General features: G+C 38.0%; 1 protein-coding gene across 2 annotated transcripts in view; it reads left to right on the forward strand.

Annotated features, from left to right (window-relative positions):
- Nucleotides 1–26,345, forward strand: part of Entpd7 (ectonucleoside triphosphate diphosphohydrolase 7) — a 61,770-nt gene that overhangs the window by 998 nt on the left and 34,427 nt on the right. For both annotated transcript variants that reach the window (XM_087185112.1, XM_087185113.1), the window contains 5 exons: nucleotides 589–771; nucleotides 15,346–15,551; nucleotides 16,093–16,243; nucleotides 22,730–22,833; nucleotides 25,529–25,585. In XM_087185112.1, coding sequence (XP_087041238.1) covers nucleotides 589–771; nucleotides 15,346–15,551; nucleotides 16,093–16,243; nucleotides 22,730–22,833; nucleotides 25,529–25,585 — 701 coding nt within the window. The remainder of the gene's footprint in view (nucleotides 1–588; nucleotides 772–15,345; nucleotides 15,552–16,092; nucleotides 16,244–22,729; nucleotides 22,834–25,528; nucleotides 25,586–26,345) is intronic.

The following is a 26,345-nucleotide window of genomic DNA, read 5'->3' on the forward strand; positions in this document are numbered from 1 at the left end:
GGAAAAGACGCAAAACAATAGATATGGTATATTTGTGTAAAACCAAGGGAATGGAGATACACAGAGATACATTACCATATATATTGCTATGTATTTATGCCTGTATATTCACAGAATATCCCTGGAAAAATACATAGAAACTGGTAGCAGTGATTGCCTGTAAGAGATGGTGGGCTCAGGGCCAAAGATTTACTTTTCATTATATTCTTTTTAAGTTGTTTTTTGTTTTTATCATGCACATATGGGACATATTAGAACATTAAAAAATCGGTTGAATAACTTTTCTGACTACCCAGTTTCTTGACAGCATGCCTAGTAAGAATGTTGTAGTTGCTCCAATCCTCAGGCCTTATGAAGGTGCCCCAGGAGATGAGTGATCTTTTCATTGGCATAAAATTCTTTGCATTGCACTCGAAAGTACAGTGTTTGAAAAAAGAACTGGTAGGTTTTCCTAAAATTTGAGAGTGAAAGAACATTTAGACTTCTGTTGGCAATGGATTTGTGCCTTTATTAGAGTTTCAGTCCCATTTAAAAACGATTTTTTAAGCACTCAACCTCAGACTTAACTAATTTTTTTTTTCATTTCAGGATCAGTTTTTCTTACCTCTGCCCAGCCTCCTGGTACTTCACTGTTCCGACAGTAAGCCCATTTCTCCGTCAACGGGTGGCATTCCTGGGAGTATTCTTCATATCCTGTCTCCTTTTACTTATGTTAATCATGGACTTTCGACATTGGGGTGCTTCATTACCAAGCGATAGGCTATACGAAAGGTGAGTCAGCTTTAGATCATGTTGATCAGTTTTGGCACTGAAGTTTTAAATTTTGATAAGCTGTTTAACGCACTATTACCTTTGACCTTTTTGGGGGATATTATACTTTTGTTAGTAAAGTTGAATGCTATTTATTACATAAGGAAGATCTTAATCCCAATTTTAGTGCTTTGTTTTTTTTTGATACTGGGGATTGAACTCAGGCTGTTGCAACCTGTAGGGCAGACACCACTGAGGTAAATCCCTGGCCCTTGTTTTGTTTTTTTGAGACAGGGTCTCACTATAGTTCAGGATGGTCTTTGAATTCACTGTATAGCCCAGGCTGGCCTTGAACTCACCATGATCCTCCTGGCTTAGCCTTCCAAGTGCTGGGATTAAAGGCATGCACTGCCACACCTGGCTTTTGAGTACATTTTTTATAATTCCATTTTGTCATTTGCTTATTAGTTATAGTATATTTTTAAGTGGCTGTTTTAGGGTTTGTAGTATTCATCTTTAATTTATTGCAGTCTACCTCTTCATGGATAATATGAGAACCTAACAGCAGCTGGCTATGATGACAAATGCCTATAATCATGGCACTCTGGGAGGCTGAGGCAGAAGGATTCCAAGTTTGAGCCTTGTTGTCGTTTTCTACATGATTCATGATTCTTTTTTAGAAGCAAACATTTGCTGAGAGCTTGTTGTGCTTGATGCTGTGCTAAACACTGGGGGTACAAAGAGGAATAAGATGAGCCTTTGGATTCTTGGATGTATGTATGAATTTAAGATTTTTAAATTTGGAAGTTTTTTGACCATCACTTCTTCATACATTTTTCTGTCCCCCCCCAATATGGGACTCCAGTATGTGATATATTATTCGTTTCTTTCCTGGATATTTTATTGCTGTGCTTTCAAGTTCATTAGTATTTTCTTCTGTAGTGTCTAACCTACTCCTTATTCTGTTCCGGGAAAGTTGAATAACTTTTGCTATAGATAAATACATCTGAGTTATTTGATATACATTCAATATCATACTAATTGCACAGAAAATCTTTTCTTTATATTCTTTTTTTTTTTGGTACCAGGGATCGAACTCAGGTCCTTATGCTTGCAAGGCAGGCGGCGGAACCACTGAGCTAAATCCCCGGCCCCCTTTTCTTTATATTCTTTTATTGCAGTGATTGATTTTGCTACCTTTTGAGATTGGCTTCTGCCGAGGCTACAAAATTAAATGATGTCATGTTGTTCTTATCATCTTCAATATGATTTTCACATTTTTTAATTTTAAAAATATTTTCTCTTCATTGCTTCTCAAATATGTATTAGTTAGCAGACTTTGGGGTGCAAGTAAGAGCCTAAACGGACTAATAAAAAAATAGTTTACTGGCTCACATAACTAGACATCTAGTGATACAGGGAACACAAGTTCAACATTGGCTAGGAGGGTCCGGGGATTTAGCTCAGTGGTACCGCCACCTGCCTCGAAAGCCCAAGGTCCTGAGTTGGATCCCCAATACCAAAAAAACCCCACAAAAAACATTGGCTAGGAGGATGGGAATCTTGCCCTTATGTATGTTGTCCACAGTGTCAGCTTATTTAATCGTTGCAAAATAGCAGGCAGTGGCAACCAGGGCAGCATACATCCTCAGTCATGACCTGTAAGAGAGAGGAGCAGGTTTCCCATGTCGTTCTAAGGGTGAAGAACCTTTCCCAAATCCTCTAGCAACTCTTCGTGAATCTTTTTTGGTCAGAAGTGGGGCACATGCATAATAAATTAAGTTTATTTCTGGGTTGTTCTGTCCTAAGAATTTATCATTGTCTTTCATTTTTTGCCATTGATTAATTAAATAAAGATCTACTGAGCAACCTGTATGTGCAGGTTCTAATAGGCACCAGGAAATAGAGAATTTGATACTTTTTTTCAAGAGGCTTATGTTTTCAACCATTTCCTTTGGTAGCAGTCCTGTCATATATAATTTTTATTTTGGGGGAGAAACAGGTCTCACTAGATAGTTCAGGCTGGCCTTGAACTCACTACGTAGCCCAGTCTGGCCTCAAAATCATGGAAATCCTCCTGGCTCAGCCTCCTGAATGTTGGGATTACAGGTATATACTACCATGCCCAGTCTTGTTCATATGTTTTAAAAATTTTGTTTGTTTGTTTTTTTGAGACAGGGTGTCACTATATAGTTCAGGCTTTTGTGCTGAGCTACATCCCCAGCCCTTTAAATTTTTTATTTTGAAATAGGGTCTCATTAAGTTGCTAAATTGCCCAGGGCTCAAACTTGTCATCCTTCTGCCTCAGCCTCATAGGTTCTGGGGTTACAGATGTGTAGCACCATGCTTAGCTTTATTGGAATTTTTTGACATACCTGAGCACAGTTTCTCACGGGTCTAGTTATGGTTAGTTAATATGGATAGAGAGCTATTAGTGAATAGTAAACTGGAGTGGTAGATCAGTTTGAGTCTGTTAAGCCATTTTAGAGGGTTAGATATCATCCTAAGGGCAGAGAAAAGGTTTTGAAGAATAATATGATCTGATTGATTTTTAAGGAAAGTTTTCTTTGTTGGCATTGTGGAAAATGCATTGGAGGGGAATAAAAAAAGAAAGCAAGAAGACTAATTAGAATACTTTAGTAGAGATGATGATGACTTGAATTTAGGTGGCACCAATGTGGATGGAGAGAAGTAAAAGCATTTGGACAATATGTGTGACAGAGTTGTCTGATAGTTCTTTTTTGCGGGGAGGGTGGTGATACTGAGGCTTGAACCTAAGGTCTCACGTGTGTAAGGCAGGCAAACACTACTACTGAGCTATATCCTTGAAGTGTACCTCAAGTACCAGATCCAGTGTATACTTGTTAGGTTGAATTAACTGAAACAAGTTGCCATAGAGCTTAGGAACACACAGATTGTTGCACTGTGATGATATTATTGAAGTCCTAATTCCCTATAAAGTTCTGGTTGAGCAGCCATGTAACCTAGAATTCATTGCTTAATAAAGGTTATTAAACTTTTGGCATCCTCTAGGAAGCAAACATTTGTTGAGAGCTGGGCCTGTGTATGACACTGTATTAGGCACTGGGTACAAGGATGAATAAAACGTGGCTCCTGAACTCCGAGTTCATACTCTAGGAAGGGAGGCAGACTTGAAGGAATAATTATTTCCTAGTTGTATAGCAGCTTATGTACAGCTGTATAGAGTCAAGTACAAGGAATCAGGAACTGCACAAACAAGAATTAGGAACAAAGTTCTGAATCAGAAAGTAATCAGAAGAGACCCATGAGTAATAACCACAGTTGATATCACTAACTTCCTGTCCTAAAAGTTCATGTACTTTACTGATAAAAGGCTCTCACTTCTCTTTTACATATGGTTTGAATTAGCATGGTTCTCTTGCCTCACAACATAGCAGATAACAGTGAATTAGAATGGTGGAAGGTCGATGAGGAGATGTCAGTAGATGAAGGCAAACAGATGACAATAATCAGTAATACCTGGCATCTTGACAGTGAGGCAAGGAAGAAGAAATGTATTAGAAATAGACTTGGTACTGCTGAATTTCTACAATTTCTATAGTGGTAAATAGGTCTGTGTATTTTATTAAAACTTTTATTATACTGTCTAATAATGTGTTAATGTTGACTTTAAAGAATTGATTTTTCTGGGGTCCAGGATTTAGTTCAGTGCTTCTGCTGCCTGCCTTGCAAGCCCAAGGACCCAAGTTCTATCCCTGGTACCAAAAAAAAAAAAGAATTGATTTTCTGTCATTGTCTATCTAAATCACTTGAGAATCTTTAAGAAATACTGTATAAATAGTAGGGCTTCTTCTTGAAGGGATTGTAATATGCAGCCTGGGTTGAAAACCATTGCTGAAAGGTTCATCCATATTTACTTGGGGGAGGTGGTGGGGTTCTATTGGGGAAAGAAGATGGATTTTAGAGCTAATTGGTCCTAATCATTTGCAGTTGGGTCATCTTAGGCACACTCCTCACTGTCCTGAAATCTCATTTTCTTTATCTATATGTTGTTTGAATTAAAAGAAAAGCACCTGGACTGCTTGGTATATTGATTAATCAAATGTGAGCCCTAGAATAATGTTGATTTTCCCATTCTGAAATTCTTTTCTCTGCCCTGAAAGTGTACACTAAAATTAATGGGCAGCATTATCTCCATTTAAATTTTTGTTTCCATAATTTATTTTCTGTGGCAACTGCTACTCCTTAAGCACTATTGAGCACTAGCTGCTGAGAAAACAATTAAGTCAATAACTAGGACTTGATGAAAATATTTATTGCCTTAGTGCAGCAGGTAATAAAAAATATCAAAATGAGTGCTTCTAGTTGTGATTGTTATATTACGTGCATATATAATATAGTCTTCTTTTCCCCTAAACTGTTTCAAGTCATATGGTAAAATTTTTAGCATTATTTTTTGGTGTTCTACAGAGTGTGTGATGCTTTCAGGAAGACACAGGTGTCTTCACGGGAGCAAATTAGGAAACCTTTGATCCAGGAAAATGTGCCTAGAGGAACATTGCATTTATTCTTCTTTGATCTTTATAAATAAGGCATTGCTTTAATTAGAAATGATAGTCTGTCTTGGATGTTGCTTTTTTTTTTGAGTTGCTCTGTTTCTGGCCCTTGGGCTGGGGATTTAGCTCAGTGTTTCCACAGCCTGCCTCTGTTTCTGGCCCTGCCCTCTTCGCCCTTCCTTAGGCAGCCTGGTGTTCCCCCAGCTCCCAGGAGGTCACCATATTGATGCCAAAGTTGTTGCAGAAATCTGATCAGCATAGCACACTGCAGCCCAGAACTACTGAGTGCAAGTGATTCTCTCAACTACAAGTGTGTGCCACCACACCCAGCTATTTTTTTGCTTTTTTTTTGGTACCAGGGATTGAACTCAGGTCCTTGTGCTTGTGAGGTGGGCGGCAGAACCACTGAGCTAAATCCCCGGCCCTACACCCAGCTATTTTTTAATATGTATGAAGTAGTTAATGTTTTGAAAATATTTAATGTTTTATATTGAAGACATTTTCTTTTTTTTTCTTTTTTATTAGTATATGTTTGTGATATACAATAATCATATTCATCTTGGGAAATTGGTACATATACATATTGAATCTTGACCATTTTTACTCCTTCCCTCCCCTTTCTTCCCTTCTCCCTTCTTCCCTAGTTCCCCTTCCCTTCTCCACAGAGTCTACCTACCTGCTTCCTATCATCTCTCTTATTTTGCTCTTTATTTATATTTTGGGTTTCTCATAGCAATGTAATACTTAAATTTTTATGTCTGATTTATTTAACTTAATATCGTGATCTCAGGATTCTTCCATTTTCCTACAAATGACTCAAATTTATCCTTCTTGATGGTCGAGTAGTTCTCCATGTATGTGTCTTTGTCCTTCATCTCTTGGTGGGCACATAGGCCACTTCCATGGTTTAGCTATTGTGAATTGTGCTGCTATAAACATAGGTATGCATGCTCTTTCAGGAATATACCTAGAAGAGATAGCTACATCAAATGGAATTTCTATCTTTAGTTTTTTGAGGAATCTCAACCCAGATTTTTATAGTGGTTGTGTAGTTTACATTTCCACCAACAATGTAGAAGGATTTCTTTTTCCCTACAACCTCACAATTCTAAACAATTTAAAAATGTATATGGAACCAGAAGAATAGCCAAAGCAATCCTGAGCAACAAGAGCAAAGTGGGAGGCATTACATACAATGTCAGATTTTAAGTTATGCTTCAAAGCTACAGTAGTAAAAATAGCATGGTACTGGCATAAAAACAGGCATGTTGCTGGGTGTGGTGGCACATGCCTTGTAATCCCAGCACTTGGGAGGCTCAGGAAGGAAGGCTGCCCCAAGTTTGAGGCCTGTCTGGGCTACACAGTGAGTTTAAGACCAGCCTGAACTACATAGTGAGACCCTGTCCCAAAGAACCAAAATGAATGTTGGATGAATGAATGAATAAAAAGTTAAAAAAAAAGACATGTTGATCAATAGAATAGAACAGAGGATGTAAAACAACCCTTAACACCTTCAGCCATCTGATATTTGACGAAGAGGCCAATAACATATGCTAGAGAAAAGATAGCTTCTGCAACAAATGGTCCTGGGAAAACTGGTTATTCACATGCAGAAGAATGAATCTAAATTCATCTCTCTCACCCTGTACCAACATCAAATCAAAATGTATCACATACCTAGATGGAAAAACAAACACTGAATCTGCTTGAAGAAAAAAATGATAGAACTCTTGAAGAAACTGTAATTCAATTTTTTTTTGAGCCATTGCTGGAATGACCCAAGACTTTAGAAGCCTATGTGTAAGTTTTCTCTCAGTAGTCTCAAAACCAAAGAGTTGTACCTTTTTTTTTATTGTGAACACATACTCATATTGCTTCTCGAGGAGAAAGCAAAAGGTATGCATCAGGACTAGAATTTAGTAAAAGGTATCAGTAGAGTGTTAGGGTATCAGTAGAGATAGAATCTAAAGCCCCCCCCCCCAAAGTAGATTTTACTTATGTCAGCTTTAGGTTTACAGTTCATTTGAATGGAAAGTACAGACTTTTCTTATATCCCCACCCCTACACATATGTAGGAGTGCTGTGTTTAGAGGGTAAAATTTTTTGTGGTTGAGTTATTATCATGAAGATTGTCTTTTGTAGGTATTGAAATATGGGGCCTTCATGTTCCTTTGCGATGTAGGAATAACTTATGCGAGATTTTGTGTCAGGGATGGGCTTGTAGTGTCTTTCCTTAGGAGTTTCAATTCGTTAAAGCAACTAAAAAAGCATTATTTATGGTTCGAATAAAAAAGGCAAACTTTAGGATATGTGAGTAAAATCAAAGGTTGTTAGTAGAGCAATTCAGAGATTTTTTTTCTGGTGAAATTGAAGGCATCTATTCATATTTATTAATTTACTTGATCTTCGTAGTATTTGTAGTATTTATAAGCAGGACTCTAAATTGCAAATTCTCCTGACTACTCTGATTAATCATATTAGGAGGTAAGTAATAACTTTACACAACATTACTGTCATCATTTATGCACAGCTGCTTTAGCTCTAATGTCATTATATTTGGTTCTGAGTCACGAAGAGCATTGAAGAGTATGCCTTCCAGCAAAGAGCTGGTAGGCCTGTACTAATGGAGGCCGCATGCATTGACTTTTGGTACATCAGTGAGTAGTTTGACCTCTAAAAATGGTATTATTAGTATTGATTTTGTAAGCTAGGCAATGGTTTGGTCAGTTATAGCTGTAATGCTGTTAATGTTTTCAGTACAATGGCAGTGAAAAGCTGTGATCTTCCAGTTCTACCTGGGTGACGTATTTGTGAGTAATTTTCTTTGCATTGACTTGGTTGGCAGTGACTAGAAGGAAATTTTAAGAGAGAGAGAGGGTGAGGGTGTGTGTGTGTGTGTGTGTGTGTGTGTGTGTGTGTGTGTGTGTGAGTGTGTGTGAGAGAGAGAGAGAGAGAGAGAGAGAGAGAGAGAGAGAGAGAGAATCAGACCTCTCTTGGGAAGGTGAATATAAGGGATTCCAAAGCTTTTGGAACTATTCTCTTGGACTTTAGGTCCTCTAGAGATTGGCTTAGTGCAGCATAGCAAAGCAGAAGGGTCCACTAATGGAAGTAATTAACTGTAACAGTGAAGGTCAGGACTGCAAATTGTAAGTGAAAAAATCCAGGAAAGGTTTAGTGAAAGAGTCACATTAGAAGCCAAGAGAGAAAAATGTAAGACGCAAGGTTAAGAAAAGTCACAATTTTTTTTTTTGGTATTGGGAATCGAACTCAGGACCTTGTGCTTGTAAGGCTGGTGCGGTGCCACTGAGCTAAATCTGTGGCAGGAAAAGTCACAATTCTTGAAAAAGGCAGTTCTGTTATTTCCCAGAGAGGAAAGCTGTTCTTTAGTTTCTCATTTGTATGGAAAACAAGACAAATGGAGACTTTCTACCACCTGCAGTGATTGGTCAAAGACTCATCTGGAAAGTGTAACATAAATGCTATCTGGTCCTTTCTTTTTGCCTCCAGATCTAATGTCAGCTGACATTTTTCACCATTGCACACATTAAGACTTCTGAGGGAAGAGAAAGCAAAATTGAGTTGCACCAAATTTAGAGCTCTAAAGTTGCTTATTTTGGCAGGAATCAGAAAAGATAACAAGAAAAGCATTGAAACTTTCTGAGAGACCAGTTGGTTTTGAATATAGCTGCACAAAGATATGGAGACATTATTAACAAACCGATATCTCCACGTTATGAGCTCCATGACCAAACCATTTAGAGAAATGTGAGAAACACTGTGAAATATTGATGGAAGGCACCTGCTTTTAAGACCCCAATGGTCTCTAAATGGAGAGGTGGAACAAACAAATGTGAAAGAAATCTTAGGGGCTCATATTGAAATGTAAACAAATTACTCCAAATGAATAATGACACTTCATGTTTTAGGACAAAAGAAGCCCTTTTAAACCATTGTAGATAATCTAAGTGTCAGCATGGTTGAGTGAAGCTTCTTAGTAACTAGAAAGCCATGTCAAAGGAGACAAGAAGAGAAGGAACAGGTAAAAAAATCAGATGGATGTAAGAAAGAGAAAGTTGCATTAGAGCAGTGGTTCTCACAGTGTTTACAGACCCTTGGGAGGTCTTTGAGACCATTTTCAGGAGTCTGTGAGGCCAAAACTATTTTCATAACAACAGTAAGATGTTATTCATCTTTTTTATTGTGGTTAAAAAAAGAAACAAAATTTACCATCTTAACCAGCTGTACAGTTCAGTAGTGTTAAGTATATTTACATTGTTGCACAACAAATCTCCAAACCATGAAACTCCACAGAATGAACAACTCTTTTTTCCGTTATACCAGCCACTCTGCCATTTTACCCCTGCTTCTGTGAATCTGACTACTTTAGATCCCTCACATGAGTGGAATCATGCAGTATTTATCTTTTTATGACTGGCTTGTTTCCCTTGGTATAATGTTCTTTTTTTTATTATTTCTTTTTAAAAAATTAATTTTATTAGCACACTTTTGACATGCATAATGATCATATTCATCATAGGGAATTTGTACCTGTACATATTATACCTTAATTCTTTTTTTTTCCCATTCCCCTCCCTTCCCTTTGGGTTCTCACACAAGAGAAACAATGTGATATTTAAACATGTATGTCTGATTTATTTCACTTAAAATTATGTTCTCAAGGTGCATACACTTCCCTAGAAATATCTCAAATTTGTCCTTCTTTATGGCAGAGTAGTACTCCATTGTGCATAAAAACCACATTTTCTTTATCTATTCATGCATTAATGGGCATATGGACTGTTTCCAAGATTTAGCTGTTGCAAATTGTACTGCTATAAACATGGGTGTACATATATTGCTGTGGTATGATGCTTTTAACTCTTTTGGGAAGATACCTAGAAGGGGAATAGCTGGATCAAATGGAACTTCTACTTTTAGTTTTTTGAGGAATCTTCACACTGATTTCCATAGTGTTTGTACCAATTTACACTCCCACTATCAGTGGAGAAGGCTTCCTTTTCCCCTCACAGCCCCGCCAGCATTAGTTTTTGGTTGATATCTCGATAGCAGCCATTCTTTCCGGAGTGAGATAGAATCTCAGAATTGTTTTAATTTGCATCTCTTGAGTGACCAGTGATGTTGAACATTTTTTCATATATTTATTTGTTGTTTATACTTCCTCATCTGAACAGTGTCTGTTCATTTCAGACACCAATTTTTGGCTTGGGTCTTTAAATTCGGCAGGGGGACACTGACTTTTTAAAATTCTTTAAATATTCTAATATTAGTCCTCTGTTTGAGGAATAGCTGGTAAAATTTTTTTCCATTCTGTGGGTTGCCTTTTCACTCTATTGATGATTTATTTTGCTGTGCAAAAGCTTTCCTTTTTTTGGTATCAGGGATCGAACTCAGGACCTTGCACTTGCCAGGCAGGCACTGTGCCACTGAACCAAATCCCCAGCTGCAAAAGCTTCTTTTTTTTTTTGGTACTGGGGATTTAACTCAGGTCCTTGTGCTTGCACAGCAGGCTGCGAAACCACTGAGCTAAATACCCAGCCCAAAATATAAACCACTTTTTTTTTTTTTTTTGGTACTGGGGATCGAACTCGGGTCCTTGTGCTTGCACAGCAGGCAGTGAAACCACTGAGCTAAATCCCCGGCCCCTGCAAAAGCTTTTTAATATGACGTGATCCTAGCTGTTGATTTCTTGTTACATTTCCTGTGCAGTCAGTATTTTGTTCATAAAGTCTTTGCCTACACCAGTGTCTTCAAGAGTTTTACCTATTCTATCTTCCAAAAAATAAAGTGTTTCTGGTTTAATATTCAGATCTCCAATCTATTTTGATATTAGTTTAGTGCATGGTGAGAGAGATGGGCCTAGGTTTCATTTTTGGCATGTGGAAAGCCCTTGGCATAATGTTCTGAAGGTTTGTCCATGTAGAAGCATGTGGCAGGATTTCTTACTTTTGACAGCTGACAAATATTCCTTCACACACACACACACACACACACACACACACACACACACACACCATTTATTTATCTCCTCATCTTTTCAGCACAGGGGCTAGAAGCCAGAGACCCCTCTCATGCTCAGACTTGCCTCAAAGTTGTGATCCCCTTACTTCAGTCTTCCAAGTAGGTGGATTACAGGAATGTAACACCACTCAGTTCAGATTTTTAAAAATCAGTTTATCCATGGGTATACATTTGGGTTGCTTCCATCTCTTTTGTGATGTTATTTGCCTTGTTCACTGAGTTGACATTTGGTGTAATAATACAAAAGCAATGCTGAATAAAATCTCTGGTGCTTTAGCACAGATCATGATAGAGATACCAAATTGTATGAGTTATTATTATATCCTTCATTGTCACATAGTTGCAATGGGGACAAAAATAACCAGTTCTCCTTGATATGCTTTGTGATGAGATGAGAAGTATGCATCAAGTACACTGTTGCTTACTAAAGTTCTGCTGAGCAAAAGCACTTAGATAATTGAGTTATGAGCTAAATCTAGCTACTTTTATCATGAAACAGTATTTTTACTTGAAAAAAGGACTGCCAGGAAAACTAGTTTTCAGACTTGGGTACTTGATGGACATTTTCTTGAAAATGAATGAGGTAAATCTGTTACTTCAAAGAAAACAACTATCATTATACCAATGATAAAATTCGAATTTCCAAGTGAAAATTAGAATTTTGGAAAGCTTGTCCTTGCAACTGTGAATTTGACAGCTTTCAAATACTTAAAAGACTTTTTGAGTAAGATTGGTGGTATAATGAGTATTTTTTTACATTATAGAATGAAATGTGTCAATGTTAGGGAGATTTGCATAATTCAGTGAATCAATATTTTCCAATGCATGATGTTACAAAATTATATCTAGGTAAAAGCCATTCAAAAGTACAAGATAGGGCCAGGGATTTAGCTCAGTGGTGCTGCCACCTGCCTCACAAGCACAAGGTCCTGAGTTTGATCCCCGGTACCAAAAAAACCCCTAACAACAAAAGTACAAGGTAGTTGGGCACAGTGTCCTCGGCTGTAATTCTAGCTTCTTGAGAGGCTGAGGTAGGAGGATTGGAAGTTTGAGAACAACAAGGGCAGTTTTGTGAAACTCTGTCAGAATTTTAAAAAGGAGGCAGGTATGTAGCTCAGTAATGAGTGCCTGCCTAGCATGTATGAAGCCCCAGGTTAAATCAGCAGAGGCATGAAAATAGTATGAAAAGTCTTTAGTGTTTTGAACTCGGGGGGTTGAACGCGGGACCTTTTGCTTGCGAGGCAGGCGGCAGAACCACTGAGCTAAATCCCCGGCCCAAGTCTTTAGCGTTTTAAAATTTTGAGACAGGGTCTCACTAATTCGCTAAGTTGCATGGCTGGTCTTGAACTTTCAATCTTCCTGACTTAGCCTCCCAGAGTGCTCAGATCATGTGTGTGTGTAGCACCACACTCAGTGCAAAATTATAGCTTCTGTATATAAATATATTGTGTTAATAGACAAAATTTATTATTTCAGCTAAATGAATTAATAGTTAAAGCTTTTCTGTTTTGTAATATACTAAATATAGATAGATGTAACCCATGTACACAAAAGCTCTCAGGGGTCCAGTAATTTTTAAGAATATAAAGGAGTTCTGAGTCACAAAGTTTGAGACCCAGTGCAATAAGGAATAATTGTTCAATGAACAGGAAGGGATGGGATCTAGAATTTGTCAAAGAGAAGTAGAAAAGGGCAATTTTCAAAGAAAGGAACAGGGAAAGATCTATAAAGCATGTGAAGTGAAAAGCATCTGATGAGAAATGAAAAGCCCCTTTTGAGCTTGCCTGTTTTTGTTTTTTAAAATCTGTCAGTATTTGCAAGAATTCTGTAGCTTACACATAGACTTTTGTCAGATTTCATGTGATAGCAGTGAGCTGTTATGAGTTGATTGGTGAATTCTGAACCCACATCAGCCCAGTAATTTGATCAGAGTGGGAGAGTACATGGTGAAGCAGAATCTCTAGGATTGTGAATTTTTCCAGTGTGTCACAGATTTTTGCCACCTACTTCATTTCCCTTAACTTGCTTCCATTTCAGATCCAGGAAAAAATATTCTATCTGTGTCGGTCTTATGCAGTCATTTATGGTATTATGTTGAAGGATAAATATATGTTCTTTTTTGTTTTAAAAAAAATGCATTTGCATTGTAGAGTAGGACAGGTATTCAGTTCTACTTTTTGATTTCAGAACTATTCTAAATGCTCTTCTTTTCATTAAGTTTGCTTTTCTGTCCAAAGCAAGAAACTCAATACTGTGCATAGCAATGTGAAATCATGAATAAACACAGGCTAGATCGGTTTGAGGGATGTGACCTTTCATTTAGTGTTCAGATTGGACATGGATTTACAAGAAGCTAATAGTATCTACACTTCAAGGCCTTCACTTGCATGAGCTCCTCTTGTATTTTAATGTTGAGTCTTTTATTTTTGGCATTGGGAATCGAACTCAGGACCTTGCACTTGCCAGGCAGGTGTTGGCACCACTAAGCTAAAACCCCAGCTCTATTTTTTTTTTTTTTTTGTCAAAGAAGGCTTCCACATTGTATTAGCTTCAGGCTTTAAAAAATCTGGTTCTTAAGGGTTCTTTGAAAGGCTCTTGGAGACCTAGGAGCTAATCTAAAGAAAATGTTGGAGGAAGAGGGTGAGTCTATGAGAAAGGGAATTTAGCTATAATACTTGAAAAAACTCACAGCATACCTTTCACAGGATTTATCCAGACAATTATTATCTCATTCTATAGTAACACTTACTCAAATTTCAAGGAATTTAGAAGATAAAATTATAGTCTGTGTACCATGCAGTTATACCCTCTTTCAGGTTCTGATGAATTTTAATGTTAAAATCTTGATGCTCAGAAGCATTTTACCAGCTCTTAGCCTTCGTTCTTTCTAGACTTTTCCTTCAGACTTTTCCTCGTATTTGCTCTCCTAATATTTATCTTAGCAACAGTGCTGGCACAGAACTGCTTAACTCACTGACATACATTCTCTTTCTGAGGATAAATAATTTTTTTTTTTTTTTTGGAGTGCTGGGGATGAAACCCTGGGCCTTACATGTTAGGCAAATAGTACACCACTGATCTGTAACCTCAGGCTCCAGTAGATACTCTTTAACTCTCCTTATTTTACAGATGAAGAAACTATCTGAGAGAAGTTAAGAAACTTGCTGAATGTGATAGAGCTGAGACTCAAATCCTTGATGTTTTTGATGGTAGCACCTTTACTTGTTTCATCTTCCAACCGTATATATTGGAATGAGAATCTGAAATAAAAATCCCAACACAAAATACTGATGTCTTAGGGCCTAGAAGCACTTTTTCTTTAAATTGTGTAATGTTTTATTTTTAAGATGGGTGATGGGTACATTGCCATTTGTTTTATTGTTATTCTTTATATCTTACACATATTTTATAAATATTCTTTTTATATCTATAAAATATTTTACTTTCCTCTATTGCTGAGTTCAAACTCAGGACCTCATAAATGCTAGACAAGTGCTCTGACACTGAGCTACACCTCCAGGCCATACAAAATATTTAAAAAGATGATTTTTATGAAATACATTCTTATTAATGTAATTCTAGCATAAAGCACAGAACAATCTTGCCCCCAAATACAATCAAAAATACCACCCAGACAGCCACATTAAGTGAGAATCATTCTACATATTGTTTATGTATGAACTTGGTGGCTTATAACAGCATAACCCAGTAATTTATTCAAGCTCACAAACTCTTCAATACTTTGTAAGATTTATAGCCTGGCCAGTTTTAAAACTGCCCCAAACATGGGTGAGTCTTTATTTATTGCTTGCAGTGGTCTTAGTCAAGCCAACCAGCTGTTACCTCATGTACAGCAGTTAATATAGCCAGTGTGTTTTTATTTTTCCTTCATTAGGACTTCATTAGGACTACATGTGCTTGACACATATAGTCTGTAAGGAAAGACTCATGAACCAGTGAAGTAAATGTTGATGCCTTTCACGTGCCTGCCTGATTTCTCTTCTTTGCCTGGTTTTAGGTATTTGGCTCGGGTAGGGGAGCTTGAAGCTACTGACACTGAAGACCCAAATTTGAATTATGGACTCGTGGTAGACTGTGGTAGCAGTGGCTCCAGGATTTTTGTTTATTTTTGGCCAAGACATAATGGGAACCCCCACGACTTGCTGGACATCAAACAGATGAGAGACCGCAGCAGCCAACCTGTGGTTAAAAAAATCAAACCAGGTACTAATCAGGATGCACAGTATGTTGTTGTTGATCTCTTTTATCTATTAAAGGATGAAAGAGGAGAGAAGAAAAGGTGGAGAAAGAAAGTTACCCTTTTCTTTGTGGGAGTCTGGGTGGTGGGAAGATGTATTAGTTTTCCTATGCTGGAACAAATTATCTAACACCTACAAGTTAAAGGAGGAAAGGTTTATTTTGGCTCACAGTTTGAGTGGGTTCAGTCTGTGGTCACTTGGCTCAAAAGTATTTACAGCATGGTAGAGCAGAGTGGTAGAGGAAAGCACTGCATGGTGACCAGAAGCAGAGAGAGAAGGGAAGAATTTGGGAATGAGAATATACCTTTCCAATTCATGCCCTCAGTGATCCACCCCTTTTTACCAGGCCCAAATGTAAGACTTTTGAGGACATTTCAGATGGTATCTCATTCATTGTCTCCCACTCCTCTCAAATTAATGTGTAGGACCTTAAGTAGAACCTATGGCATATCAGTTTTCTGAATTTGTGATCTGCTTTTTAAAGAAAATATTTTATTTTACTTAAGGAATCTCTGCAATGGCAGATACTCCAGAACATGCCAGTGATTACCTTCGTCCTCTTCTGAGCTTTGCTGCTGCTCATGTACCTGTGAAGAAACACAAGGAGACACCCCTTTATATCCTCTGCACCGCAGGCATGAGGCTTCTTCCTGAGAGGTGCCATGCAGGGTCTGGGAAACAGGAAGTTGGGTGCAGAGGGGTTGAAAGACTGATTCTGTGTATCACCCTCTGGTTTCCTAGTCTGGAGGTGAATGAGGGTATACCATGCACAGCTCAAAAGTAGCATGAAAAGATTCCTTGCTCAGAAATAAAGCAAGAGCCACTCTTGTATCTAGTTGTTGCACAGTCAGTTGATCATATCTCCATGTCATTTACTTCTTAGGTTGTGGTTGATTATGTTTGAATTATGAAGCACTGAGAGGGAGGACATAATTACAGAACGCCACTTAAGGATCTGGATACCTACTAGGGCTATCAGGAGAGCTTGGTTAGCAATGCTGCTTTTTCTGTAGCTCTCTCTGGGTTGTGGTAATAACTAGTGAGTCCCTCCTCTTGGTGCTACAGAAAGCTCAGCCTTCATTACTTAAGACCGATTTTCTTAGCCCTAGTCAGTCAAGTCTTTTCCATTTGCCCACACCAGTTCAGCCTGACATCTTGCCACCCACTCTTCTGTCTTACCTTAGAAAAGTAGAAGAAGGAGGTTCAGAAAGAGGAAGAGGAGATTATATTTAGGTCAGGCCACTCCTTGTTTATGAATTTCCCCTTTGATACCCCCTGAATCCCACTGTTCTTATTATGGTCATGAGGTAGGAAAATTCCCTGAATTTTGTTTATGAATTTTTTTTTTTTTTTTTTGTACTGGGGATCGAACTTGGAACCTTGTGCTTGCTAGGCAGGCAGTGGAACCACTGAGCTAAATCCCCGGCTTATGATTTTTTTTTTTATTGTGGTAAGAACATTTAACATGAGATCTACGCTCTTATCACATTTTTAAGCGTATAATGTTAGCTGTGTGTACAGTGCTTTGCAGCATATCTCTAGAGCTAATTTACAGTACTTAGCTGAAACTTTATGCCCATTTTGTTACATATTGCAGAATTTCTTGCTTTTTAAATGCAAATTAATATCCCATCATCTCTGTATACAGTACCACATTTTCTCTATCCATTCATCTGTCCGTGGACATTTAAGTTGTTGCCACATGTTGGCTAAGGTTAACGATGCTGCAGTGAATATGGAAGTGTTAATATTTCTGATATCACAATTTTAATTCTTTTGAGTAATTACCTAGAAGATCGTGGTAGTTCTATTTTTAATTTTTTTTCCTCTGCTAGGGATTAAATCCAGAGCCTTGCATGTGTTAAGCAGATGCTCTATAATCGAACTACATTCTCAGACCTCCATTTAAAAATTTTTTATGAACCTCTATTGTTTTTCATACCTGCCATACCATGTTACATTCCTACCAACAGTATGCAAAGGTTCTGATTTCTCTGAATCCTTGACAACACTTGTCTTTTGTTTTGTTTTAAAATAATGGCCATCCTGAAAAAAACACAAAAACAAAACAAAAACAAAACAAAACAAAACAAAACCAAAAAAAATAATGGCCATTCTGACAGGTGTGAGATACTGTCTCACCGGTGTTGATTTGCATTTGCTGATGAGTAGTGACCTTGAGTATTTTCCCATGTGCTGTAGTAATTGGCAGTTTGTCTTTGCAGAAAGACAAAAGTATAAAGTGTCAAGCCCATAGCACATTTTAAAATGAGGTTCATAGTTTTTTTTTTTTTTTTTTTTTGCTATTGAGTTGTAAGAATTTCTTTTATATTTCAAAGAGTAACCCCTAATTAGATGTGGGTGGAAAAATTTTTTTTTTTCCAGTACTGGGGATCGAACTCAGGTCCTTGAACTTTCCAGGCAGGTGTGGCGCCACTGAGCTACATCCCCGGCTGCAAATATTTTCTTTCATTCTATAGTGTGCTTTTTCACTCTGTTGATTGTTTCCTTTGCTGTGCAGAAGAGTCCCACATATTTACTTTTTGGGTTTGTTGCCTGTGCTTTGATGTCATAATAATGAGGTCATTGCCAATCTTTAAAACTTTAGAGGTTAGCCTCCGGGAATGTTCATAGTGTCATAGGTATCAGGCATTTCTTATTAGCTTAAATGTTTTCTGTTGGTAAATAGCAGCTCCCTTTTCCATACATTTAAAATTTTTTGTTTTGTTTTGTTTTGGTTTTTTTGGTACCGGGGATCGAACTCGGGACTTTGCGCTTGTGAGGCAGGTGGCAGAATCACTGAGCTAAATCCCTGGCCCATACATTTTAATTTTTATACTTGGCCTTTCTTTTCTTAAAACAGCTGTCAGGGCACATGCCTGGAATTAGCACTCTAAGAGGCTGAGGGAGAAAGATCACAAGTTCAACCCCAGTTTAGGCAACTGAGTGACTTAGCAAGACCCTGTCTCAAAATAAAAAATAAAAAGAGCTGGCCTTTGCACTCATTGCTGAGTGGTTGTACTAGGCATCCCTAGTGTTGCCTAAATAAAAAAGAGAGAGAAGAAAGAAAAAACTATCAGCAACAACAACAAGAAAACCTCGCTTCGTGCTGCTTCTGCCACACATGCCAGACAATATAACATGTATCAGTACTTCTTTCAATGGAATTCTTTTCTCCTACTTAGACTCACAGCTCATGTTTTACTCTCTGGTTTACTGTCGAGGAGCAGATTATTTATGTAGCCATTTATCAGCATGATAGGCCTTCTAGTTCCTTATTTATTTCCTCATGTATCTTGATCTTTTTTTTAGTACCAGGAATCAAACTCAGGACCTTTTGCTTGCGAGGCAGGCACACTGCCGCTGAGCTAAATCCTCGGCCCTTATCTTAGTCTTTTAAAAATTTGGATTTTATGTTTGCTTATTTTAAAAATCAAACTTAAAATATTGTAGCTGCAACCTTAAATCATTAAGGGAAATTGGGCTGGGGATTTAGCTCAGTGGTTTCGCCACCTGCTGCGCAAACGCAAGGACCCGAGTTCGATCCCTGGTACCAAAAAAAAAAAAAACAACAAAAGAAACAATCATTAAGGGAAATTGTAACCAAAACAAACTTTACAACTTAACTACTCAGTTAAAACTATTTTTTCTCAGTTCCTTCTCTCTGTACATGTGTATGAAATTTCAGCAAAGTTGCAATCATATTGCACATGCAGTTTATTTAGAATTTTTATTTTTGACATTAGTAATATTCACATCCTTTAAAAAATTTTAGAAACCCTGGGAGAATATATGACTCAAGAGGGGATGCCACCATCACAAACTGTGAGTGGCTAAAGATCTCACAACCAAGGAATGGGGAGAAAGGCCAGAGAAAAGCTAACTCAGAGGTCAAAAAGGCAGTTCCAGGCCACAGGATTAGGTAGAGGCACCTGGGCAGTGGCTTGGGCATCTTTTGTATGTCTGGAGCAAAGGAGGCGATTGCCTCATCTCTTGGCACTGCCCAGCATTGTCACTGTTCATTAGTTTATATCAAAACCAAATCAGCTGTGTAGTTCTACTTCATTTGTCTACAATGTTAACTGTTGGTATAAAGCTCTGAATATTAATATTTATTTTATCTTAATTCAAAAGGGTTTTGCCTTTTCTTTTACTTGTTTTCTGATCACCTCTCTCAATAATACATACTTCTGGTCTGGGCTTTACAAAATCACTGCTACCTCTAAGGCCAAGCTAGTTGTTGATATTAAGTGTGACTATCACAGCAAGAATCTGATTTATATTAGCATTTATGAGTGGTATTCAATGTGGGGTTGAATCACCTGGACTGTATTTTGAATTTATTAGCACTTTTTTTCCAGTGGCTTAATAGAATTTTTTTCTACTTCCCTTTCATTTTGTAATGGAAATTCCCTTAAAAAATTACAAAGGCAGCTGGATATGGTGGCACATGCCTGTAATTCTAGCTACTTGGAAGGCTGAAGCAAGATTTCAATTTTGAGACCAGCTTGGGCAACTTAGTGAGATCCAGTCTCAAAATAAAATAAAAGGGCTGGGGATGTAGCTCAGTGGCATCTCGCCTGCCTTGGACGCGCAAGGTCCTAAGTTCAATCCCTGGTATTGGGGACAGGGGGACCTGGGAATATAGCTTGGTGTTATAGTGTTTGCCTACCATGTGGGATTTTTTCCATTACATGTTTTTTAAAGAAAAACACTGAATTTTAGAAAATGAAAGTTCTGTCCTATTCCTGTGCAGTATATGAAGTTTTTTGCTTGTTTTTAGCATAAGTGAGGTCACATTATACATACTATTTTGTAACTTAGTAGAACTCGACAACATGTATTGAACACTTTTTTCTGTCAATACATTTAGATATAAATTCACCTCATTTCTTTTACCATCTATTTGTATTACATTGTGTGGTTGTACCATAAAGTATTTAACCAGTCCCTAGTTATTATGTTATTTTAAGTTTGCCTTTCTTTCTTTCTTTCTTTCTTTCTTTCTTTCTTTCTTTCTTTCTTTCTTTCTTTCTTTCTTTCTTTCTTTCTTTCTCACTCCCTTCCCTCCCCTCCCCTCCCCCCCCTCCCCTTCCCTTCCCTTCCCTTTCCTTCCCTTTCTTGACAGGGTCTTATCATATAGTTTAGGCTGGCCTTAAACTCACTATGTAGCCCAGGCTGGCCTGGAACTTGCACGGATCCACCTGCCTCAGCCTCCCAAGTGCTGGGATCACAAGTGTGCACTACCACTCCCGGCATTGTCATTGTTATAAATAAATTGTGTTGCAATCTTCTTCTCTTCATCCCTTGGAACAAATTTTTAAAATATAATAGCTGGATCAAATATTAAGTACATTTAAAAATTTGAAACAGTTCTCAAGTGCTCTTTAGAAAGGTGTATTGGTAATTTATATTCCAAACAGCAACATAGGTTGGTGCTTAAAGTTCTTCCATATCATCAAACCCAGCAAGTACCTCCTGTGTGTGATTTAGAAACATATCCAGTGGAGTAGAAGAATAGGCCATCTTGTTTCCCATGCGAAAATCTTGTAAGAATTTAATATTTTAACAAAGAACTTTTAAAGGAAACTGTGCCTAGCATTGTATTGGAAGATTATTACCTCTAGTGTGATTCTGCCCTTTTAAGTGTCAATGGCATTCTTCACTAAGTCATGCTGACAACTATCTGAGCCAGTAGACTATTTTTCCTAGATTTCTATTATTATTTCCTTTGTTTTTCGTTGTCTGATAATACTGATAACATACTTAATATTTTAAAAGGAAAAACAACCCAATATTTTAAAAGGAATACAAAGCTTCAGAAGTCATCCCCAAGTTGGAAATATTGTATTATGAACTTTGGATTTTGAGCCTGATCCAAGTTTTTCAAATGATAAGTTTTTTTTTTTTTTTTTGTACTAGGGGTCGAACTCAGGACCTTGCACTTGCAAGGCAGGCACTGGAACCACAGAGCTAAATCCCTGGCCCTTAAATGATAAGATTTTATAAAGAAAACCCTTCCAATATGAAAAGGAAATTAAAATTAATACTGAGGCAAAGAATTATATAAAAACTTGTGGAACTAACTACACCTCTTGGTGGTAATGTGAGGTATTGTTTCTGTATTATGTAAGATCTGAGGATGAGATTGTATTCCCTAATTTACATCTTTAATACTAATTAGGAATAATGTAATTCATTTATTTTATAGTTGTGAAACTATGCTGCAATTTCCTGTGGTTTATTCATAATTGCCCTCTGAGAAGCATCTTTTAACAGTTTGAGTTATAACATATAAGGGAAAAGTATTAGTATATTGCCCTGTATGTTGGAAGGTGTACTTGGGAAGTAGTTTAAAACTTTGAAAACAAAGGAGGTAGCTGGGCCTCTTGGCACATACCTACAATCTCAGCAATCTGGGAGGCTGAGGCAGGAGGATTGCAATTTTGAGTACAGCCTGGTCAATTTAGTGACTTAATGAGATACTGTCTCAAAATAAAAAAGATAGGGGCAACCTACTTTCCGGGGTGGGGTGGGGGTGGTGGTGGTGGTGGTGTCTCTTGTTTTTTTTTTTTTTTTTAAGAGTAGGAAAAATTTATTGAGAGAAAGAAAGTTCTGCCTAAGAGAGACAGAAGGGGGAGGGGGTCTCTCTTGTGTCTCTCTTAGACAGAAGCTATTTTTCTGTCTCTCTTAGAAGCTGTTTTTCTCTCAATAAATTCTTTTTACTCTTTTTTTTTTTGTACCGGGGATTGAACTCGGGTCCTTGCACTTGCGCAGCAGGCGCCGAAACCACTGAGCTAAATCCCTGGCCCAATTCGTCTTACTCTTAAAAAAAAAAAATGATAAAAATGGCTTGGGGATATAGCCTAGTGTGAAGGCCTTGGGTTTAATCCCCAAAACAGGGAAAAAAAAAAAAAGTACCAAAAAGAAGCAAGGCTGGGCAAGTGGATAAGGTAGGTGAATAGTGATGACATTATAACAAGACTAAATGAGAGGACATTTAGTTGAGGCAGTTGCTGTATTGCCTGGCTGGCCCAATCCTCCTGCCTTAGCGCCCCTCAAGTAGCTGGGGCTACAGACTTGCTCCATTGTTCCAGGTAAGAAGAGAATTCATGATTAACTTTTGGATTCTCCTTTTTGCAGGAAGCAGTTGGCTCTCTTGGCTGACTTAGTGAAAGATTTACCGTTGGAGTTTGACTTCCTCTTTTCTCAGTCACAGGCAGAAGTGATCTCCGGGAAGCAAGAAGGTACTGGGCCCTGAGGGGTGCAGCAGGGTCATTTTTCAGCCAGTCACTATCTGCCTTAACCATTGCATGTATAAGATTACTTTGTATACCCGGTTTTATTTTTCTGCCAACAGTTTTCTTGATTCTGCTTGTAATAGTTTGTATATTCTGCATCTGGCTTTAATTTAGTGCTAAGCACTATGTTTAGAGTGTATTAATATTTAATGATGACTCTGAATGGATTTTTGTGTTGGATGTGGTGGTACATGCCTGTAATTGCAGCACTCAGGAGGCTGAGCCAGGAGGATTGCAAAGAGTTCTAGAACACCCTGGGCTACATAGTGAGTTCAAGACTAGCCTGGACTACATAGCGAGACCTTGTCTCAAAAAAAGAGAGGGACTATTGGTTAGCTAACTGTATTTTTGAAAACATAGTTCTGGGAGTTGTATTGAGTTTGCCAAATTCAAGTATAAATCAAAGTACTAGGATAAATAAAGGGGAACTTTAATTTCAGGGAATGATTAAGATACATTATTTTTGTTTTATTATAAGCACTCCCTTTATTGCAGTTACTATGCAGTTGTTTTGTTTTGTGTTGGTTTGGCCTTTTGAAACATGGACTTGCTGTGTAATTCAGGCTGGCCTCGAACTCTCGGTGATCTTACAGGCATGCGCCACCATGCCCAGCTGTATGTCTTAAAAAAGGAGATTTTTTTTGTCTTCTAGTTGTGATATGCTGAAAGGGAAATATTTACCTTTTTGAATTTTAATTTTACATTTTTAAGCCTTAAAATTACAGTTTCTTGGGCCCTGGATTTAGCTCAGTGGTTTTGCCACCAGCTGCGCAAGTGCAAGGACCCGAGTTTGATCCCCGATACCAAAAAAAAAAAATTACAGTTTCTTCTTAATATTCTGTTTCTTTGCTAAGTCTATTCATTGCAAGACAGCTCATATTTCTTGGTTACATAGCTGCTTTCAATCTTTGTGGTCTTTTTTTGGTACTGAGGATCAAACTCAGGACCTTGCACTCAAGGCAAGCAGCAGCACCACTGAGCTAAATCCCTGGCCCTGCTTTCAATCTTTGATAATTCTAATATATATAGCATCTCGGGGTTGGCATCTTTGGACTGTCTTTTCCTTTGTTAGTAGAGATTTTTGGTTCTTTGAATGCCAAGTAATTTTATATTATATTCTGGACATTTTGAATATTACGTTATGAGACTCTGGGCCCTAAATCATAAGGAGACCATTCTTTTTGGGGGAGGAGGATTAGGTTCAAACTCAAGTTCTCACTTACCTTTTGTGGGCTGTGATTCTATTAGTTCATTATTCAAAACCTTGACCCTGCTACTATATTTGGATTTTTCCCATGCGTGTAAGCCAGTGGCCAATGTGGAGCCTGGGCAGTAGCCTCGCCTGTGGTTCACTTCTCAAAGCTTTGGTATATAAGTTAGGGTCAGATGCACACATGTGTACCCTAGAAGTGAAACCAGGAGTTCATACACAGCTTCATCCCTACTGTCACCATAGCCCCAATACTTTCTTGTTCCTTGGAGCTCACTTTCATGGTCCTCTGGTCAGAAAAGCAGGGTGTGTGTGTGTGTGTGTGTGTGTGTGTGTTGAACTCAAGGCTTTCTCACTGAAGGCCACCCCCACCCCCCTGCCCCCTTAAAAACATTTAATTTTTTATTTTGAGATAGACTCTTGTTAAGTCACCAAGTTGCCCAGGCTGGGCTTGAACTTGTGATCCTCCTGCCTCAGCCTCCCAGAATGCTGGGATTACAGGGATGCAGTATCATGCCTACAAAATGAGGCATTTAATTTGCCTACTATGCCAAGAACTTCCCTTGATTTCATTGGCATTAAGGGCTTAGTGGCAGGAGGACAGAGGGAGAAAAATAAGCAGTATGAATCTGCCTCACACATTTAAGGCTGCTCTTTCCTCTGGTTAGAGAGAATTCACATTCTTTGGAGTTTTAGGAATCCACTCACCCTGCACCTCTGTTGTTATAGGAGTGTTTGGGGCAGAAGGGGGGAAAAATGAGAGACTCATTGCTGAGTTGGGGGTGAATTCTGGCCTCTTTCTCAATGTGCCCTATATCTTTCACTCACCAGAGCTCTCACAAAGCTGCTGCATGCATTCTGTCTAAAATTTCTCTTTGCATCCAGTAGGGAGACAGGGTGAAATGTGCTTCTTCTTCCTTGCCCAGAAGTAGAACTCAAGGATTTACACTTTTTAACATCTGTTTTTATAGTTATTCTTATTCATTACAGGAAATTTGCAAGATGCAAGTAATTTTTTTTTAAATTTAAGGACTGGATCTCATTCCAGGCCAAGCTTTATCTTGCTATATAGCCCAGGCTGGCCTCATATTCGCAACCCTTGTGCCTCAGGCTCCTGAGCAAATAATTTTATTTTATTTTTTTTAATTAAAAAATTTTTTTTGGTACCAGGGATCGAACTCGGGACCTTGCGCTTTCAAGGCAGGTGCCAGAACCACTGAGCTAAATCCCCGCCCCCTGAGCAAATAATTTTAAAAGAGGGGAGGAATCACAACATAAAAGATTTAAAATCTGTACACTGAGAGTATGGAATAAAATATAGTACTATGACTTTTTTTCCCAAGAAAAGGGGAAGAGAGTAGCCCTAGGGAGAGATGTACATATGGTATAGGTGTAGAGAATTAAGCGAGGCCTTTTATATTTCTTCTTTAGGGGTTTATGCATGGATTGGTATCAACTTTGTTTTGGGAAGATTCGACCATGAGGATGGTGAGTAATACTATCTTATGATAATTCTTTAAGGGCTGAAAGTTTAATTCATAACCTATCAGTAGTATGTAAGTGCTAATTTGGAGTTATTTCTCTGTCTGTCTGTCTGTCTCTTTCTCTCTCTGTGGTATTGGGAATTGAACCCAGGGTCTTTGCACATTCCCAGGCTTTTACTTTTTTTTTTTTAATTTCAAGACAGGATCTTGTTAATTTGCTGAGTTGCCCAGGTTGGGCTTGACTTTGTGATTCTCCTGCCTCATCCTCCCTAGGTTCTGGGATTATAAGCATGTATTACCATACCCAACTGTTTTTCTTTCTTAAAATTTAAGAAAGACACACATGCTCATGCACATACATGCACACACACACGCGGGCACACACACAGTTAAGCTGCTTAATTTTCCAGTCCTAATTTGCTTTTTAAAAATTTTTTAATATGGACACTTTCAAATACTTATAAAAGTAGAATAAATTATAAAATCAACTTTCCTGGACCCATTACCTAGACTCAACACTCAAGGGTTTGACATTTTTTTTTCTATATTTCCTCCATGTAAACCATATCTTCCCCTATTATTTTATTTTATTTTTTTTTTGGTACTGGGGATCGAACTTGGGTCCTTGTGCTTGTGCAGCAGGTGTCAAAACCACTAAGCTAAATCCCTGGCCTCCCCTGTTATTTTTAAAGCAAACACCAGATGTTTCATTTTATCTTCATATATGCCACTATGTATCTCTAACAGATAAGGAGTTAGAAAAA

Source organism: Heterocephalus glaber, unplaced genomic scaffold (assembly GCF_053883595.1).
Source record: "Heterocephalus glaber isolate CG9 unplaced genomic scaffold, H.glaber_assembly_v1.0 deba00001497, whole genome shotgun sequence".
NCBI lineage: Eukaryota > Metazoa > Chordata > Mammalia > Rodentia > Bathyergidae > Heterocephalus > Heterocephalus glaber.